General features: G+C 41.7%; 2 protein-coding genes across 3 annotated transcripts; one reads left to right on the forward strand and one right to left on the reverse strand.

Annotated features, from left to right (window-relative positions):
* Positions 1-1,807: 1,807 nt before the first annotated feature.
* LOC128734717 (zinc transporter 9) lies at positions 1,808-4,778 on the forward strand. Its single transcript, XM_053829032.1, has 7 exons — positions 1,808-2,232; positions 2,291-2,978; positions 3,045-3,171; positions 3,239-3,645; positions 3,710-4,038; positions 4,098-4,286; positions 4,353-4,778. Exons 1-7 carry the CDS (start codon positions 2,140-2,142, stop codon positions 4,395-4,397), a joined length of 1,878 nt encoding a protein of 625 aa, XP_053685007.1. The 5' UTR covers positions 1,808-2,139; the 3' UTR covers positions 4,398-4,778.
* Positions 4,779-7,904: 3,126 nt separating this feature from the next.
* LOC128733948 (arylsulfatase B) lies at positions 7,905-12,347 on the reverse strand. 2 transcript variants are annotated; one of them, XM_053827854.1, is made up of 6 exons: positions 12,146-12,347; positions 9,885-9,931; positions 9,487-9,820; positions 9,025-9,413; positions 8,665-8,971; positions 7,905-8,606 (listed from the first exon to the last, which is right to left on the reverse strand). In XM_053827854.1, exons 2-6 carry the CDS (start codon positions 9,904-9,906, stop codon positions 8,009-8,011), a joined length of 1,650 nt encoding a protein of 549 aa, XP_053683829.1. In that variant the 5' UTR covers positions 9,907-9,931; positions 12,146-12,347; the 3' UTR covers positions 7,905-8,008. The 2 variants fall into 2 exon arrangements, with proteins under 2 accessions (XP_053683829.1, XP_053683828.1); XM_053827853.1 differs by having other exon boundaries at positions 9,487-9,823.
* Positions 12,348-15,126: the final 2,779 nt, after the last annotated feature.

Below are 15,126 nucleotides of genomic sequence, written 5' to 3' on the forward strand. Positions count from 1 at the left end.
TGCTATAGACTGCACATCGACACGAACGAAAACGGCCAGCGTTGCAACAACTTTGCAACTACCCGAAGCCTGGTGATCAGACGCACTTTCATTTCCCGCAAAGATATTCACAAAGCCACCTGGAGATCACCTGACCAACAGACTTTGAACTGATAACTGAACCGACCATATTCTCAAAGATGGCCGGTTTTCTCGATTATCAGCAACATGCGCTCTCTACGGGGTGCGGATATTGATTCTGACGAAGACTATCACTTAATAGCAGTGTATGTGCGCTCAAAACTGTCAACCGAATACCAGGTACGTCAAGGTCGTCCTCCTCGGTTGAACATTTGGCTTTTAGACAACCCGCGAGTTGCCGTGCACTACGCGTGCGTACTGGATGAAGCGCTACCTTCTTTTGTGAAGTTAGGTGCCGTAATTGAAGAAACTTCGAATGCATGTAATTTGGCAGGGAATTCCATAAAGCGATGGAGATTTTAGCAACGATAAATTTTAGTATCTAAGTATTGCCTCGAGGGAAAATTTTGCCAAGTATCGACTAGCACGGGATGAGCTGACCACGATTCTGAGGAGGCAGAAGCGCCAGACGGAAGACACAGATCAAGTAGAGCTAGAAAAACTTTTACGCGCTATCGACTTGCGCAAGTTTTATGAAAAGGTAAACTAATCTCGTAAAGGATACACACCGAAGCCAAATATGTGCTGGGATGAGGACAGACTTATTACTAACGAGCTCAGGGAGATAGACATGTAGCAGCAGTTCGATGGCCATCGCTATGGCGATAAAACAGAAGAAAACGAAAAGGAAGTTTACCTAGAAGTACGTAAAAACGATAACAATGTGCTGGCTCCCGATCTCGAAGAGATTCGACTCGCACAGCTGAAAAGAAATAGAGCCGCTTGGAAAGATCGACACCCGGCAAGTTTCCATAAAAATGGTAAAGAACCAATAGCAATGGCCTTTACTAGATAATTTCCTGGATTTGGGAGGAGAAGAAACTACTGGAGGAAAGGATGGATGATGTGGTTTGTCACATTAACAAAATTCTCAGGGCTGTACCAGGCGAGCTTTTTATGGTCCTATGGAACTATGGAACAGATTCTCACATTTCGACAAATCCTTCAGAAATGCTAGAAGTACAACACGCCCACGCGCCATTTTTTCGTGGATGGACATAATTTTATTACATAAATTTATGTAGTTATAATTTTGTTTAATTTCAAAATTTTGTTTCTCCAACTGATTCTGCAACGAATAGTAATTTAGCTTGTTTTCGCAAAAGACGATTTTTGCACGGGAATGACACTTCTAATACCAACCTGTACAAAAAAAACGTAGCCAACATAGAGCGGGCCCAAGCTGACAGCTTCATAGATGGGCTCAAGCTGACAACCGAGTCGGGTGTGTAAATTGTTAAATTTTGATAGTTTTAGTTTGATTTTAGCCAAGGTTTTAGCATCACTTAGCTAATGCCAGGCAGGCAATTGATGCGAAATATATGAAACTGTGAAAATGGTTAGTTAAATTCGTTTTGTGAAATCGCTTTGCGTTTGCCGCCTTTTTCATGTGAGCAACGAAAATGTGACGTCATATCAGCCCCCTGGATTTTTGTCCTCCGGCGACGGGCGATGTTTTTCTCGTTCGCATGTACTGCTGAATTTTGCAACACATCGCATCACAGAACTGACAGCAGCAACAAACAACAGCGGCATCGACACGAGACTGTCAACGGGAGTTACGAAAGTACGGACAAAGGGAGCTAGAAAAAAAATTGTCAGTAGGTTCTTTCAATGGTGACACGGTCCGGGTGCAGGCTGCAGATTTTTGTAAAATAAGTGAACCATTAAATTCGGAATATGAGCCAAGTTTAGTGTACGTTATTATCTTTAGCTGAGGAAAAGAATGTTTATTCTTAACATCGATTAGCGGATGTATATGCTAGTTCACGGTTCGCTGACGAGACCGCTCTCAGCTTTCTCCAGTGAAATTGCATTGTGTTTCAGTCAAAGGGATCAAAACAAAAGCTTGTAAGCGTAGGTTTGCGCTGCTACCTACGCGGCGGTTGTGTGTGCATAGCTTTTTTGTTGTAATTCATTGTTTTATATTACACCCAAAAAGAAGTTGTATTTTTTACAATGATCCTTCGAGTGATCGATGCTGCCAAAGTGGTCGGTGTACGACAAAATTTTATCCCCTCCATTCTTTCTTGGCAAAGAAATACCAATCAGGTAAAAAAATGGATTTGATTATCGTCATTCTAAATAATTATGGCTTTTCCTCATGTAGATTGGAGTTCTAGCTGTGCGAAAGTTGTCGGCTTTATGTAACACGAAACTGTCAGACCAGATTTTAGCCAAAAATTATTTGCTTGTTACCCAGTCTTTTGAAAAGAAGCAATTCAGTATTACGAGGCCATCGTTCAAGTCTCAAAGTCCCACATCCAGCGATGATGAAAAGCCGAAATCAAAAGAAAAATTGGAAGAAACTTTGGAAATTAATACCACGAAGGGTAAATTGCTGGTAAAAACAACTACGTCCGCCGATTCCAAGTTGGAAGAAGTCATAATTGAAAAGTCTATGCCCACCGATGATAAATCGAAAGAGACAACCGGGGAGGCAGTACCCCTCACAGATGAGGAGAAGTTACGTCAAACGGAAGCTGACCTCAAAGAGCAGATTGCCGAAAAGAATCGTCAACTGGCAAAGAAACGGGTTCGTGTGGATTTTTCGCGATCTTCGTTGGAGCGCAATTTTATTACGCCGGTTCGAGCGATGTCAGATTTCCTGCTAAAACCATCCGATCTGGAAGCGCTGGCCAAAACGAAACGCCGTTCTCCATACGAACAGGAACCGCCAATAACGGTCTACTGGCGAAAGGATGTCGAGGCCAAAGCTATCGAAGTTTGGGGCAGTCGAGAGAACCTTCTGAAAGAGTGCCTAAAGCGGGAGATCGAAAAAAAGCGGCATCAGCAGAGTGAGACAGCTTCTTGGTAAGGCTTGGTTGACTCACGTTGGACTAAATGTGGAAATAAACTTTCAGATATATTCACTGTTAAGCGACGGTTGCGCGATTACCGAAGGGAGATTGGTAGTCGAACAAACGTGGTTGATTCAGAGCCGGGGCTGTTGGGCAAGTCTGGCAGAGTGGTACTGACTGCTGTCGCTATGTAAGTATCAAACCACCGGCAATCTTGTTTGTAACGTAAGCTAATCGAAGGGGCATTTCTATTGCAGCAACGCTGTAAACTGTCTGTTCAAATTCGGCGCTTGGCTGTACACTGGTTCGCACAGTATGTTTGCCGAAACGATTCATTCGCTGGCGGACACGATCAACCAGTTGATCTTAGCTTACGGTATTCATAAGAGCACCCAGATTGCCGATTCGGATCACCCGTACGGATATAGCAACATGAAGTATGTATCGTCGCTCATTTCCGGCGTGGGCATTTTCTGCGTTGGAACCGGACTTTCTTTCTACCACGGCATCATGGGTCTGATGGATCCCCATCCGATTGATGATTTCTTCTGGGCATTTTTCATTCTTGGTGGTTCGTTAGTTTCGGAAGGCGCTACGTTACTGGTAGCCATCAACAGCTGCCGGAGTGGAGCTAAAGCTCTCAATATGAGCTTTAAGGACTATGGTGAGGGTTTCTGTGATTCGTCAGCCAGTGAGGGTCGATTGGAATAACTTTTGATGTTTTCCAGTCGTCAGTAGTCAGGACCCGTGCGTTAATGTGGTACTCACGGAGGATGCAGCGGCAGTATTCAGTGTAGCTCTGGCCGCCACTTGCATGGGTCTATCCACCTACAGTGGGTCACCGATTCCAGATGCTGTTGGGTCTCTACTGGTTGGATGCATGCTTGGCGGTGTGGCTTCCTTTATCATCTATACCAACGTGGCAGCTCTGGTAGGACGGTCGATTCGGCAAGAGAATCTCGATAAGATTAACGCAGAATTAGAGAGTGATATCATGATAAGAGCGATCCACGATGTTAAGGGCATCGATATGGGAAATTCGCTCGTCAGGTATAAGGTGAGAAATCATGATTTCGTGTTAGGAAAAAGTCAATTAGTAAATCGTCCACCCTGCAGGCTGAAATGGATTTTGACGGTCGAGAACTGACACGAGTGTACCTGGATAAGCAGGATCTGAATATGCTGCTTGAAGAAGTCAAAACTTTCCAGACGATCGATGAATTGGAAGCATTTATGCTGAAGCATGGCGAGAACATTGTCGATTTAATGGGTGGCGAAATCGATCGAATTGAGATGAAACTTCGGGTAAGTGCTTTGGATGGCTTTAACTCTAGATAAGAAAAATTACTTATTCACCGATGTTTTTCACAGAAAAAATTTCCCGAAATTCGGCATTGTGATTTGGAAATCCTGTAAGCACACGGTTTGACTAACTCGAAGCATTAAATGTAAGCAACCGGAAATTTAGACAACCGCGAAGCGCGAGCTATTAAAATTGTTAATCGAAATCAACTCTATTCCAAATCTGAGATAGTAAGTTATTGCTAATGAAAGCTGTTGTGTTGAATTCCTGGCGACACGCGGAACTATTTAGTACTTAGCCTACGAGGTGCTTAGTCATGGTTGCTCTATGGCGGAAGTGCTGCAAGGCAGTCATAATTACCAGGAATAGAAATGACGAATACTGCAGGATGTGCTGGATGTTAAAATTTAACTGTGTTCACAGCTAGGATACTAGCTGTGCCTACTAAAAAAACTAGTGCGACAATACCTATCTATTTTGCAGTAATAAATATTAACAAGAAAATCATTTCTTTTGCTTTTTTGGAAAGGGTGTTTTATGGGAAAGCCAAACATTAATTTATATCCCAAATTTGGGACACGAGCGGAGATATGACGAATGCCCAAGAGACATAAAAGATCAAAACAAATTGAGCAAATGGCAGTTGTATGCTTAACCCTTTATAAGGCAGTGGCAACTATATTGCCACCAACGAAAAACATTGTTTTTGCTCTTCTAACAATATCGTTTTAGCATATTATGTACTCAATATGTTCTGATAGCCTTTGGCAACATTCTAAATGTTTTTAAATCGCTGAATTTGTAAAAATGGTAATTTACGAACCACTTTTATGAAAACAAATCTTGGTTTTTGAGTGTCAACAGTAAATTTGGTTTAAATTCGTAGAAAAACCATTAAATTGGAAACTTTTTGGATGGTAATATTCAGTTTACGGTGTTTTGTGATAGATTATACGGATTTATCCAAAAACGTAGAACTAATATTCGAGAACATGTTTTTGGGCTTAACGGGCTGCGGCAAACATATTGCCACCAACGTTTTGCGCTAGACGGGCATTGCCACCAATAACTATATTGCCACCAATTTTTTCAGCTTTTCCAGCTATTTTTCCAGCAAAAAAAGCTGAATGTTAACGAATACTTCGTATAGTTGTTGATTTAAATGGTAGAACTTGATCAGTTTCTTAAAAGTGATCCTGCGAGAGGGTGGCAAAAATATTGCCACCAACGTTTTACGCCAGACAGGCAGCGGCAATTATGTTGCCACCAATGTTTTGCTCTAAACGGGCAGTGGCAACTATATTGCCACCAACGTTTTGCACCAGACAGACGGGCGGTGGCAAACATATTGCCACCAACATTTTGCGCTAGAGGGGTAACTATATTGCCACCAATTTTTTCAAGTTTTTCAACAATTTTCTCAACAAAAAGAATATAAATGGGTTCTACCGAATATTAACATTATGTTTCGCTGAAGTTTGTGTTAATTCTACGCGTAGTTGCCACGGCCTTATAAAGGGTTAATGCATGGATTTCATTAGTGGACAAATGATTAATTATGTAAAAGAATTACTCGTAATTTAAATTTGAGGTTTTAGAAGACCTTATCAACAGCGTCATCATTAATCTGTACATGCTAAGGGTAGGGTTTGAGGAGGAGTTACTAGCGATTGGTTTCATATCCTTATCCGGTGAAATAAAAGGGTCATTGATGTTCAGCAATTGGTGCTCGAGCAGTACGTTGCTCACTGGTATTGCAGATATTGCAGGAAACCTTTGTTGGCGAGTGCCAAAGTACCAAATGTTTATCTTGCGCAGATCCTTGACTTCTTCTTCTTCTTCTTTTTCTTCAGCATAGAGCCGGGGCGGCTCGTGCTGTTTCAAGTACTCGTCTCCTTTCAACTCGGTGTTGGGCCACTCGTCGCCAATTTGCTAGTCGTCTCAGAAGTCGCAATCGCTTTCGACCTTCTGCGACTTCGCCATTGAAGTGTTCATCGAAGAACTGCTTCCATCTGTCGATCACCTCGGGCTCGTTTGTGATTAGATTCCCTCCCTCGTCCCTACACATGTAGCCCTTCCGAGTTTGGTTTACCTTCTCATAAAACCTGCGCGTGTCATCGGAATAGTTGTTCTAATTTTTCACGATCTCTGCCCTCCTTTTGGCGCTTTCTCCTCCTCAGGGTCGTGGTCAACTGGTTCCTAGTTCGTCGGTATTTGGCCAGGTTCTCTCTGTAGTGGCAATACTTAGATAATTTTTCCAAGTTGTTTTTGCCCTCCACCGCTCGTTGGCATTCCCCATCAAACCAATCCTTTTGTGTGCTGTGAGGCTTAATACCTAGCGCCGCGGTAGCGGCCTCTCCGAGGGCCGAGCGGATTCTGCCCCAACCGTCTTCGAGGTTTGAAGCACCTAACTGCTCGGAAGAAGGCAGTGCCTCATTTAGTATTCGCACGTAGTTCTCGGCAGCTTGTTATCTAGCTGATTGATGTTCAGCCGAGGAGGGCGGCTTTGATGTGTCCGGTATACGGTGGACAGCTTTGAGCGCACATGTACTGCTACTAGGTAATGGTCAGAATCAATATCCGTACACCGTCGGGAGCGTACGTTCGTGATGTTAGAGAAAAACCGGTCCTCTATGAGAACGTGGTCAATTTGGTTCAATGTACGTTGGTCAGGTGATCTCCAGGTGGCTTTGTGGATATCTTTGCGCGGGAAAAAGGTGCATCGGATCACCAGGCCACGTGAGGCTGCGAAGTTTATAAATCGTCGGCCGTTATCGTTTGTGTCAGTGTGCAGGCTATGGGGTCCTACCACCGATCCATACATTTTTCCCTACTGACCTGGGCGTTCATATCCCCGATGACGATCTTGATGTCCTGTGACGAGCAGACGAGTAGAACGCTTCTTTCTCTTTTTCTGTTTTTTTTAAGTACTTCATCTACTACAGTGGTGGTAGAAAGGTAGAACGTGAATTCAGTTTCGTAGTGTTGGGAATACAAAAACAACGATTTATAGCGGTGGAGATTCAGCTACCATTTTCATGTGTATATTTTTAGGTTACATTTGAGAATTACGTACTGATATGTATCCAACAAAATCGTATTAGAATTAGTATTACTTATAATTAGTACTTAGAATTTTTGAGCGAAAATTTCTGCGATAAATACTTGGTGGCAAAATGGAAAATGGAGTGTGGCGCAGACCCATGAACCACGAACTATATCAAGTATATAAATATGCTGATATAGTGAAGGTAGTCCAATGTAGCTGGCTGCAGTGGGTTGGGCACGTGGTAAGAATGCCCGACGAAAGAATAGCTAAACTTAGCACCAAAACCAGCAAGAGGTCTTAGACTGCGGGGCAGACCCCGCATCCGATGGTTGGGCGCTGTCGAGGAAGATGCACATTCAGCAGTTCGAGGGAACTGGAGAACGGCAGCCCATGATCGACAGTACTGGAGGAACATAATTCGTTTGGCACAGGATCGCCACTAAAGTAAAGGAAAGTAGGACACTTTGAATACCTATTTCGGTTTATGTCTTGTCTTTCAAATCAAGCCTGGCGAAATGTAGTTCATACGGCGCTGTTGGTTTATATAATACTAACAGTTTGAAAAGTTGGAATATTTAAACAGTAGAGATAAACATGTTAACGAATGGATATTGGTCCTGGTGTTTGGATGAAGGTAAAACGCAAAGCAATCGATTTGTTATTTCATACCTAATATTATTCATTATTTACCAACACTTGTATAGGCAACAGATCATCTCCAAAATTATGCCAAGTATAACCCCAAAATTTGGGATCTCCTCGCCTATCCAAAGGCGTATTACCCGGTAGTACCACCGTTGCATTATACTCATCGAGTTTCTTCAGCATCGTTTCCAAAATGGTCGGATATTTGTCCGCCAAATTCTGGAACTCGCACGGGTCTTGAACAACGTCGAACAAGCATGGTTTTTCCAGCGGATTACAATGGCTTATAGTAGCAGACTCCTCACATTCGATGGTTGCCTCTTTTCGTAGCTGGAAAATTTCATCCACAGGTGGAAGTAATTTTAATTTTTGCAAAATCTTTCCAGTGGGGCAACAGAAGACTGCAGTAAGATTGTAACTATTGGGATCTCGATCACCCGCTGGTCCGTACCAACTGTCCCACTGGCCATTGTAGTTTGTCCCCTTAAGAACTTTCCATTTTTCAACGCTTAATGCAGCACTACCCCAGATATCGTCGATGTTATGAAGAACCTCTCGACGATCAGTATCGTTTCCATTATGTAGTTGTTCCCAGACGCTCAAACCGTCCAAATCCGAGGGAAGATTTCTGTAAAACACGTTTATCAAAATTTTAAAAGCATTATCAATTCAACTTTCGCACTCACTCCATATCGTAGCCGGCTGCTTCCAACAACGTTGGTAACCAATCGCTTATGTGAATAACCTGTTTGGAGACTCGCCGGGTGCTTTCAAGGGCGCTGCTCCAAATAAAACCGGCTGCTCGTACGCCACCCTCCCAGAGTGTATTTTTCACCCCCCTCAAAGGCCAATTGGATGCGGCATTACTGTTGAAGCCCTCTGCTGGGCCTCCATTATCAGAGCTAAAAATGACAATCGTATTGTCTAGCATTCCTCGATTGTTTAACGCTTGCACGACGGCTCCTACCGAATCGTCCAACTCCGTCAACATTGCTGAAGCGATAAGTTAGTTATCTTTAGTGAGTGGAAGTTGAAAAACTGCTTACCAGCAAATTTTCGTCGTTGGTAGTTATCGATATGTTTCATCCTGTCGACGGTCGAGTCTGGAGCCGGTAGGAAATCGTACGGATTAGCTGAATGTACTGCCGCGTGTGCAACGTACAGGAACAGCGGATCCGATGTGTTGTGAGCTTGAATTCTGGCTACGGCCTCATCCCGCACGACGTGTGTAGTGTACTGACCGTGTAGATCATATGCAACATCGTACCCGCGGCGCATGTCCAGGCCCCAGGTTTCCGTTTCGACTGCACTGTGATCAAACATATGATGATGTCCGGTCCAGAAGCCAACGTGCGAGTCGAATCCTCGTTGAAGTGGAGTGTACCGTCGGGTGTAGTGACCGAGGTGCCACTTGCCTACGATATGATTCTTGTATCTGCAATTAGTAACGAAAGACTCATGCTGATTGTTTTTGCGTCTGAATAATATGAAATCACTAACTTATTTACCCCAGTTCCCTAAGATATTCCGGAAGAATTTTCTCTGTCAACGGGAGTCCTCTCGGTTCCATGCCATACAGCACGGCATGCTGCATTCCGGTGTGGATCGGATACTTTCCGGTCATGAGAGCCGACCGAGATGGGGTACAGATTGGGGTTACGTAGTAGCGATTCAGGATGATTCCGGAATAGGCAAGAGCATCCAGGTTGGGGGTGGGAATCTGTGCCGAGCCGTGGAAGCCGACATCGTTCCAACCGAGATCATCGGCTAGAATGAACACGATGTTTGGTGCGGTGGCTCCCGCAACAGTTGCCAGCAGTTTACCAATCGGAAAGAGGATGACTGCTGAATAGAATATGCTTTGATATTATAAAGTCTGCGCTAATATGTGTTTCTAAGTACCTACCTGAGATTGCAACTAAAATCATTTTAATGCGATATTATTTCAGCTTTCTATGAAAGAGAAAACAAATTTGCCTCATTATTTCTATATTATAATCTTATTTGAGAACGTAAAAGAAGTTGAACATGCTAGAGAAGCTGAAGACGCTAAAGAATCTGAAGACGCTAAAGAAGCTGGATATGCCAAGAACACTGGAGATGCTAAAAAGGTTAAGGAAGCTAACAATGTTGAAGCAGTTTACGATGCAGAAGAAGCTAACAATGTTGAATAAGCTAACAATGTTGAATAAGCTAACAATGTTGAATAAGCTAACAATGTTGAATAAGCTAACAATGTTGAATAAGCTAACAATGTTGAATAAGCTAACAATGTTGAATAAGCTAACAATGTTGAATAAGCTAACAATGTTGAATAAGCTAACAATGTTGAATAAGCTAACAATGTTGAATAAGCTAACAATGTTGAATAAGCTAACAATGTTGAATAAGCTAACAATGTTGAATAAGCTAACAATGTTCAATAAGCTAACACTGCTGAAGAAGCTAAAGAAACTAAAGAAGCTAAAGAAGCTAAAGAAGCTAAAGAAGCTAAAGAAGCTAAAGAAGCTAAAGAAGCTAAAGAAGCTAAAGAAGCTAAAGAAGCTAAAGAAGCTAAAGAAGCTAAAGAAGCTAAAGAAGCTAAAGAAGCTAAAGAAGCTAAAGAAGCTAAAGAAGCTAAAGAAGCTAAAGAAGCTAAAGAAGCTAAAGAAGCTAAAGAAGCTAAAGAAGCTAAAGAAGCTAAAGAAGCTAAAGAAGCTAAAGAAGCTAAAGAAGCTAAAGAAGCTAAAGAAGCTAAAGAAGCTAAAGAAGCTAAAGAAGCTAAAGAAGCTAAAGAAGCTAAAGAAGCTAAAGAAGCTAAAGAAGCTAAAGAAGCTAAAGAAGCTAAAGAAGCTAAAGAAGCTAAAGAAGCTAAAGAAGCTAAAGAAGCTAAAGAAGCTAAAGAAGCTAAAGAAGCTAAAGAAGCTAAAGAAGCTAAAGAAGCTAAAGAAGCTAAAGAAGCTAAAGAAGCTAAAGAAGCTAAAGAAGCTAAAGAAGCTAAAGAAGCTAAAGAAGCTAAAGAAGCTAAAGAAGCTAAAGAAGCTAAAGAAGCTAAAGAAGCTAAAGAAGCTAAAGAAGCTAAAGAAGCTAAAGAAGCTAAAGAAGCTAAAGAAGCTAAAGAAGCTAAAGAAGCTAAAGAAGCTAAAGAAGCTAAAGAAGCTAAAGAAGCTAAAGAAGCTAAAGAAGCTAAAGAAGCTAAAGAAGCTAAAGAAGCTAAAGAAGCTAAAGAAGCTAAAGAAGCTAAAGAAGCTAAAGAAGCTAAAGAAGCTAAGGAAGCTAAAGAAGCTAAAGAAGCTAAAGAAGCTAAGGAAGCTAAAGAAGCTAAAGAAGCTAAAGAAGCTAAAGAAGCTAAAGAAGCTAAAGCAGCTAAAGAAGCTAAAGAAGCTAAAGAAGCTAAAGAAGCTAAAGAAGCTAAAGAAGCTAAAGAAGCTAAAGAAGCTAAAGAAGCTAAAGAAGCTAAAGAAGCTAAAGAAGCTAAAGAAGCTAAAGAAGCTAAAGAAGCTAAAGAAGCTAAAGAAGCTAAAGAAGCTAAAGAAGCTAAAGAAGCTAAGGAAGCTAAAGAAGCTAAAGAAGCTAAAGAAGCCAAAGAAGCTAAAGAAGCTAAGGAAGCTAAAGAAGCTAAAGAAGCTAAAGAAGCCAAAGAAGCTAAAGAAGCTAAAGAAGCTAAAGAAGCTAAAGAAGCTGAAGAAGCTGGAGAAGTTATAGAAGCCAAAGAAGCTAACAATGCCGAAGAAGCTAACAATGCTGAAGAAGCTAACAATGGTGAAGAAGCTAAAGATCCTAAAAAAGCTAACAATGCTGAAGAAGCTAAAGAAGTTAACAACGCTGAAGAAGCTGAAGAAGCTAAAGAAGCTAAAGCAGCTAAAAAAGCTGAAGAAACTCAAGTATCTAAAGAAACACAAGAAGCTAAAGATGCTATGGAAGCTAAACACGTTAAAGAAGCTAACGAAGTTAAATTTTGCTTTATTAACTTTTTCAGCTTCCTCAGTTTCTTGAGCTTCTTAGCTTCTTTAACGTGTTTAGCTTCCATAGCATCTTTAGCTTCTTGTGTTTCTTTAGATACTTGAGTTTCTTCAGCTTCTTAGCTCATTAGTTAAAAATGCGTAAATATAAATATTATTTCATTTACAATCCAATAGAAACAGCATTTGTAATTCGTAAATTAAGCTAAAATTTGCTGTAACAAACCTCTTAAGTAGCAGGAACTTCACGTGACGTGCGTAAATATTGGCTTTACTTAGGTAACTGCACCCTACACGCCAGCTGTCTTTGCCGAAGGCGAATGTTTGTAAACACTAACTCACGTTGATGAATGTGATACTTGATCAGCGATGGAAGTAACCGACGCGTGAGCTACCGCTGCGTGCAGCCAACCGCCAATGACTGAAACTGCGGTAAACTGGAAATTTCACCGCCACCACACCCGAGAGAAGACGGGAGGGAGTGTGAATTCAAGTTCGTCCTAGCAGTGTTATCGAGCTTACTTTTTGCAAACCAACACTTGTTAACTTTTTAACGATTGTACAGCCTCCCTTTCTGAAGGAAAAATAACAAAAAAAAAAAAAACTCTGCGGGTATGTTCTTATCTGACCGAATGCAACGGTTATGATTGAATCTCGTGCGCAGCATGACAGGTTTGCTTATTTATTGGTCGATGTCAATGGTCCTGACCCATATCAGTATCACTTCGCAAGTAGGGGCAAATATTTTGTGGCGCATAAATTGTTGTTGAGTTCAGTCGATTGTAGCCATGTAGAGAGCGGTTTGCTACAGTTCTCAGCATGAGTGTACCACAATTGGATATGAATATTAAACCAACCACGTTGACCCCTTTAACCCGTTCGGTGTGTATTATCGGCAAATGGATAGCATTACATGGCCTGAGCAAAAGAGAGGTAGTGCGTGTTTTGATTGATAGCAGTAACGATATTAACTTAAAAACATCCAAAAAGAAATCTAAGTTTCGAATATTTTAAGGTGCTCAAGTTAAGGATAAAATTAGGTGCTTTTGCTGTTCAGATTGTATATAACCTAACCTGTTTTAGGTTGTTAATTATTTGAGTGGTGTCTATAAATAAATAGGAATTTATAATTTTTGTTTGTTTGAAATTTCAGAAGCGTTTTCGTTTTATTTGCTGGAACGTTGTACTCACTTGGAACTTGTGTTTGTTGCGAAATACCGGTTGAAGCGCGATTTAAAAGTATGAGCTCAACGTTTCGGAGGTCCGGAAACCCGTATTTAAACTACATGCAATTGACACTATTAGCTTCGTAGCAGCTTGGTTGGAAATAATTGTACATACTGAGTGAATGTTTACTTCATTTTTCTTTTAGCACTCCAGTCACCACACCACCGCACCGTCAAGAGGCTTTCGCATTGTCGAAAGTCAGTCGAGCGTAAAATGAGCAAAAACTTGAACAATGATGATGACTGGCGGTTTGTCACTGTTTCGATTTGGTTGTTCATAGTGAACAGTTTAGAATTCGGCCACCTTATCAGTTTAACCTACTCTATCTCAGGCGTGTTCAAAAAACCTTAAGTGTATAAGGTTTTTAATCCACGAATATGTTGCTATTCTTCAACTGATAGACTCCTGTTACACAATGATGTCTTATAGTATTAATTTTCAACAAATATCATGAAATGTTTGTAATTGCATGCCTGCTGGGACAAAATGGGTTAACTGGTGTTGGTATGACGAATTTCAGGTAACTTTTTGTGACGGTGGATTTGTTGAGTTTATTACACGTTTAATTTTTGTGTTTACTTTCAATTTGTTCTACACAAACAAAAGTTATTCCATGTTTAAAAAAAGCAAATACCCGAGTTTGTACATATTTTCACGAAATCTGAATATTGTTTAAATGTGGGTGAAAATAAAATAATTTTTTTTTTTTCGTTCCCAAGCAAAACAGTTTAAACAAGGTTCCAACTTATTTTCCAGATATCCAGATTCCAGATATTTACTGCAGTTAAGGGGCTTAGCAAGTAAAAGCTAACAAATTTTGCATAAAAAGTCCTAATTGGCTTATGTTTCGTCTAATCTTTGCTCCGTTAGTAAATCTAAATAATTGCAGGTCCTACCATTTATTGTTCTAAATTTCGCAGGTGGCGACCGGGTGCTGATCGAGCAGCTTGAACCCCGTAAACTCGGTATCGTAGCTCTCCAGGAAATCTGCCGCAAAAGAAAGAACGTTCTGAATATCCGCGGCAGAAAGGCCCAGTTTTACCAGAGCGGTGGCAATACCAGTGAACTGGGAACGGACTTCGTAGTTTTGGGCAGAATACACGATCGCGTGATAGATCAGAAGGCGACAAACGAGAGGATAAAGGGCCGCTTCTTCAATAACAGCATCATAAACGTGCACTGCTCGCACGAAGGTAGACCCGACGATGACAACAAAGCGTTCTACGCGAGGCTGGAGGCAATGTACGACAGTTGTTCGGCACGGGACATCAAGATCGTCATCGGGGATATGAACACCCAGGTCAGTAGCGAAGAAATGTATAGACCGGTGACCCCATAGGATAGGATATAGGATATTGCCTCTGGTCATCACCTGGTAGCAGTACATGTGCGCTTAAAACACGTCACATCAAAGCCATACTCCGTAGTTGGTAAACGGCGGGTAATGTGTACCATCGGTGCCTTGTGCGCTGAGCATAAAATAGACCCTATAGTGGTCTATAGCCTCTTATCCAGCAACTCCTATCCTTACCTCCTCGTGATATCAGCCGGGATATGAGCAATCTCGGTGGAGATCGGGTAATCAACCCCGGTGGAAACCAAGATTGTATGCTGATAGGGAATGAGGGCTCCTACGAGCTACGTTTGCCCTCTGGCGATACTGTGGGGTTGGTTGCGGGCTTTGCAAACCTGTACCACTAAAATACCAAAGTAATGAACTCCGTAAGTAGTAATAACTCTAATCAGAATAATCGGCGGATTAACAATTGGAAATTAGAAGCATGGAACTGTCGATCTCTAAATTTCCTCGGAAATTTAGCGCTGCGGGAAGTATACTGTAAAGGAATACGATGGTACATACGCATTGGGATGGTCGTACCATCTACCTGAGCTGTGGAAATACACATAAGCTGGGCACAGCTTTTATAGTGATGGGCGAGATGCAGATCGGGTGGTGGCTGACCAACCCCCGAATGTGCA

Source organism: Sabethes cyaneus, chromosome 2 (assembly GCF_943734655.1).
Source record: "Sabethes cyaneus chromosome 2, idSabCyanKW18_F2, whole genome shotgun sequence".
NCBI classification, from domain to species: domain Eukaryota; kingdom Metazoa; phylum Arthropoda; class Insecta; order Diptera; family Culicidae; genus Sabethes; species Sabethes cyaneus.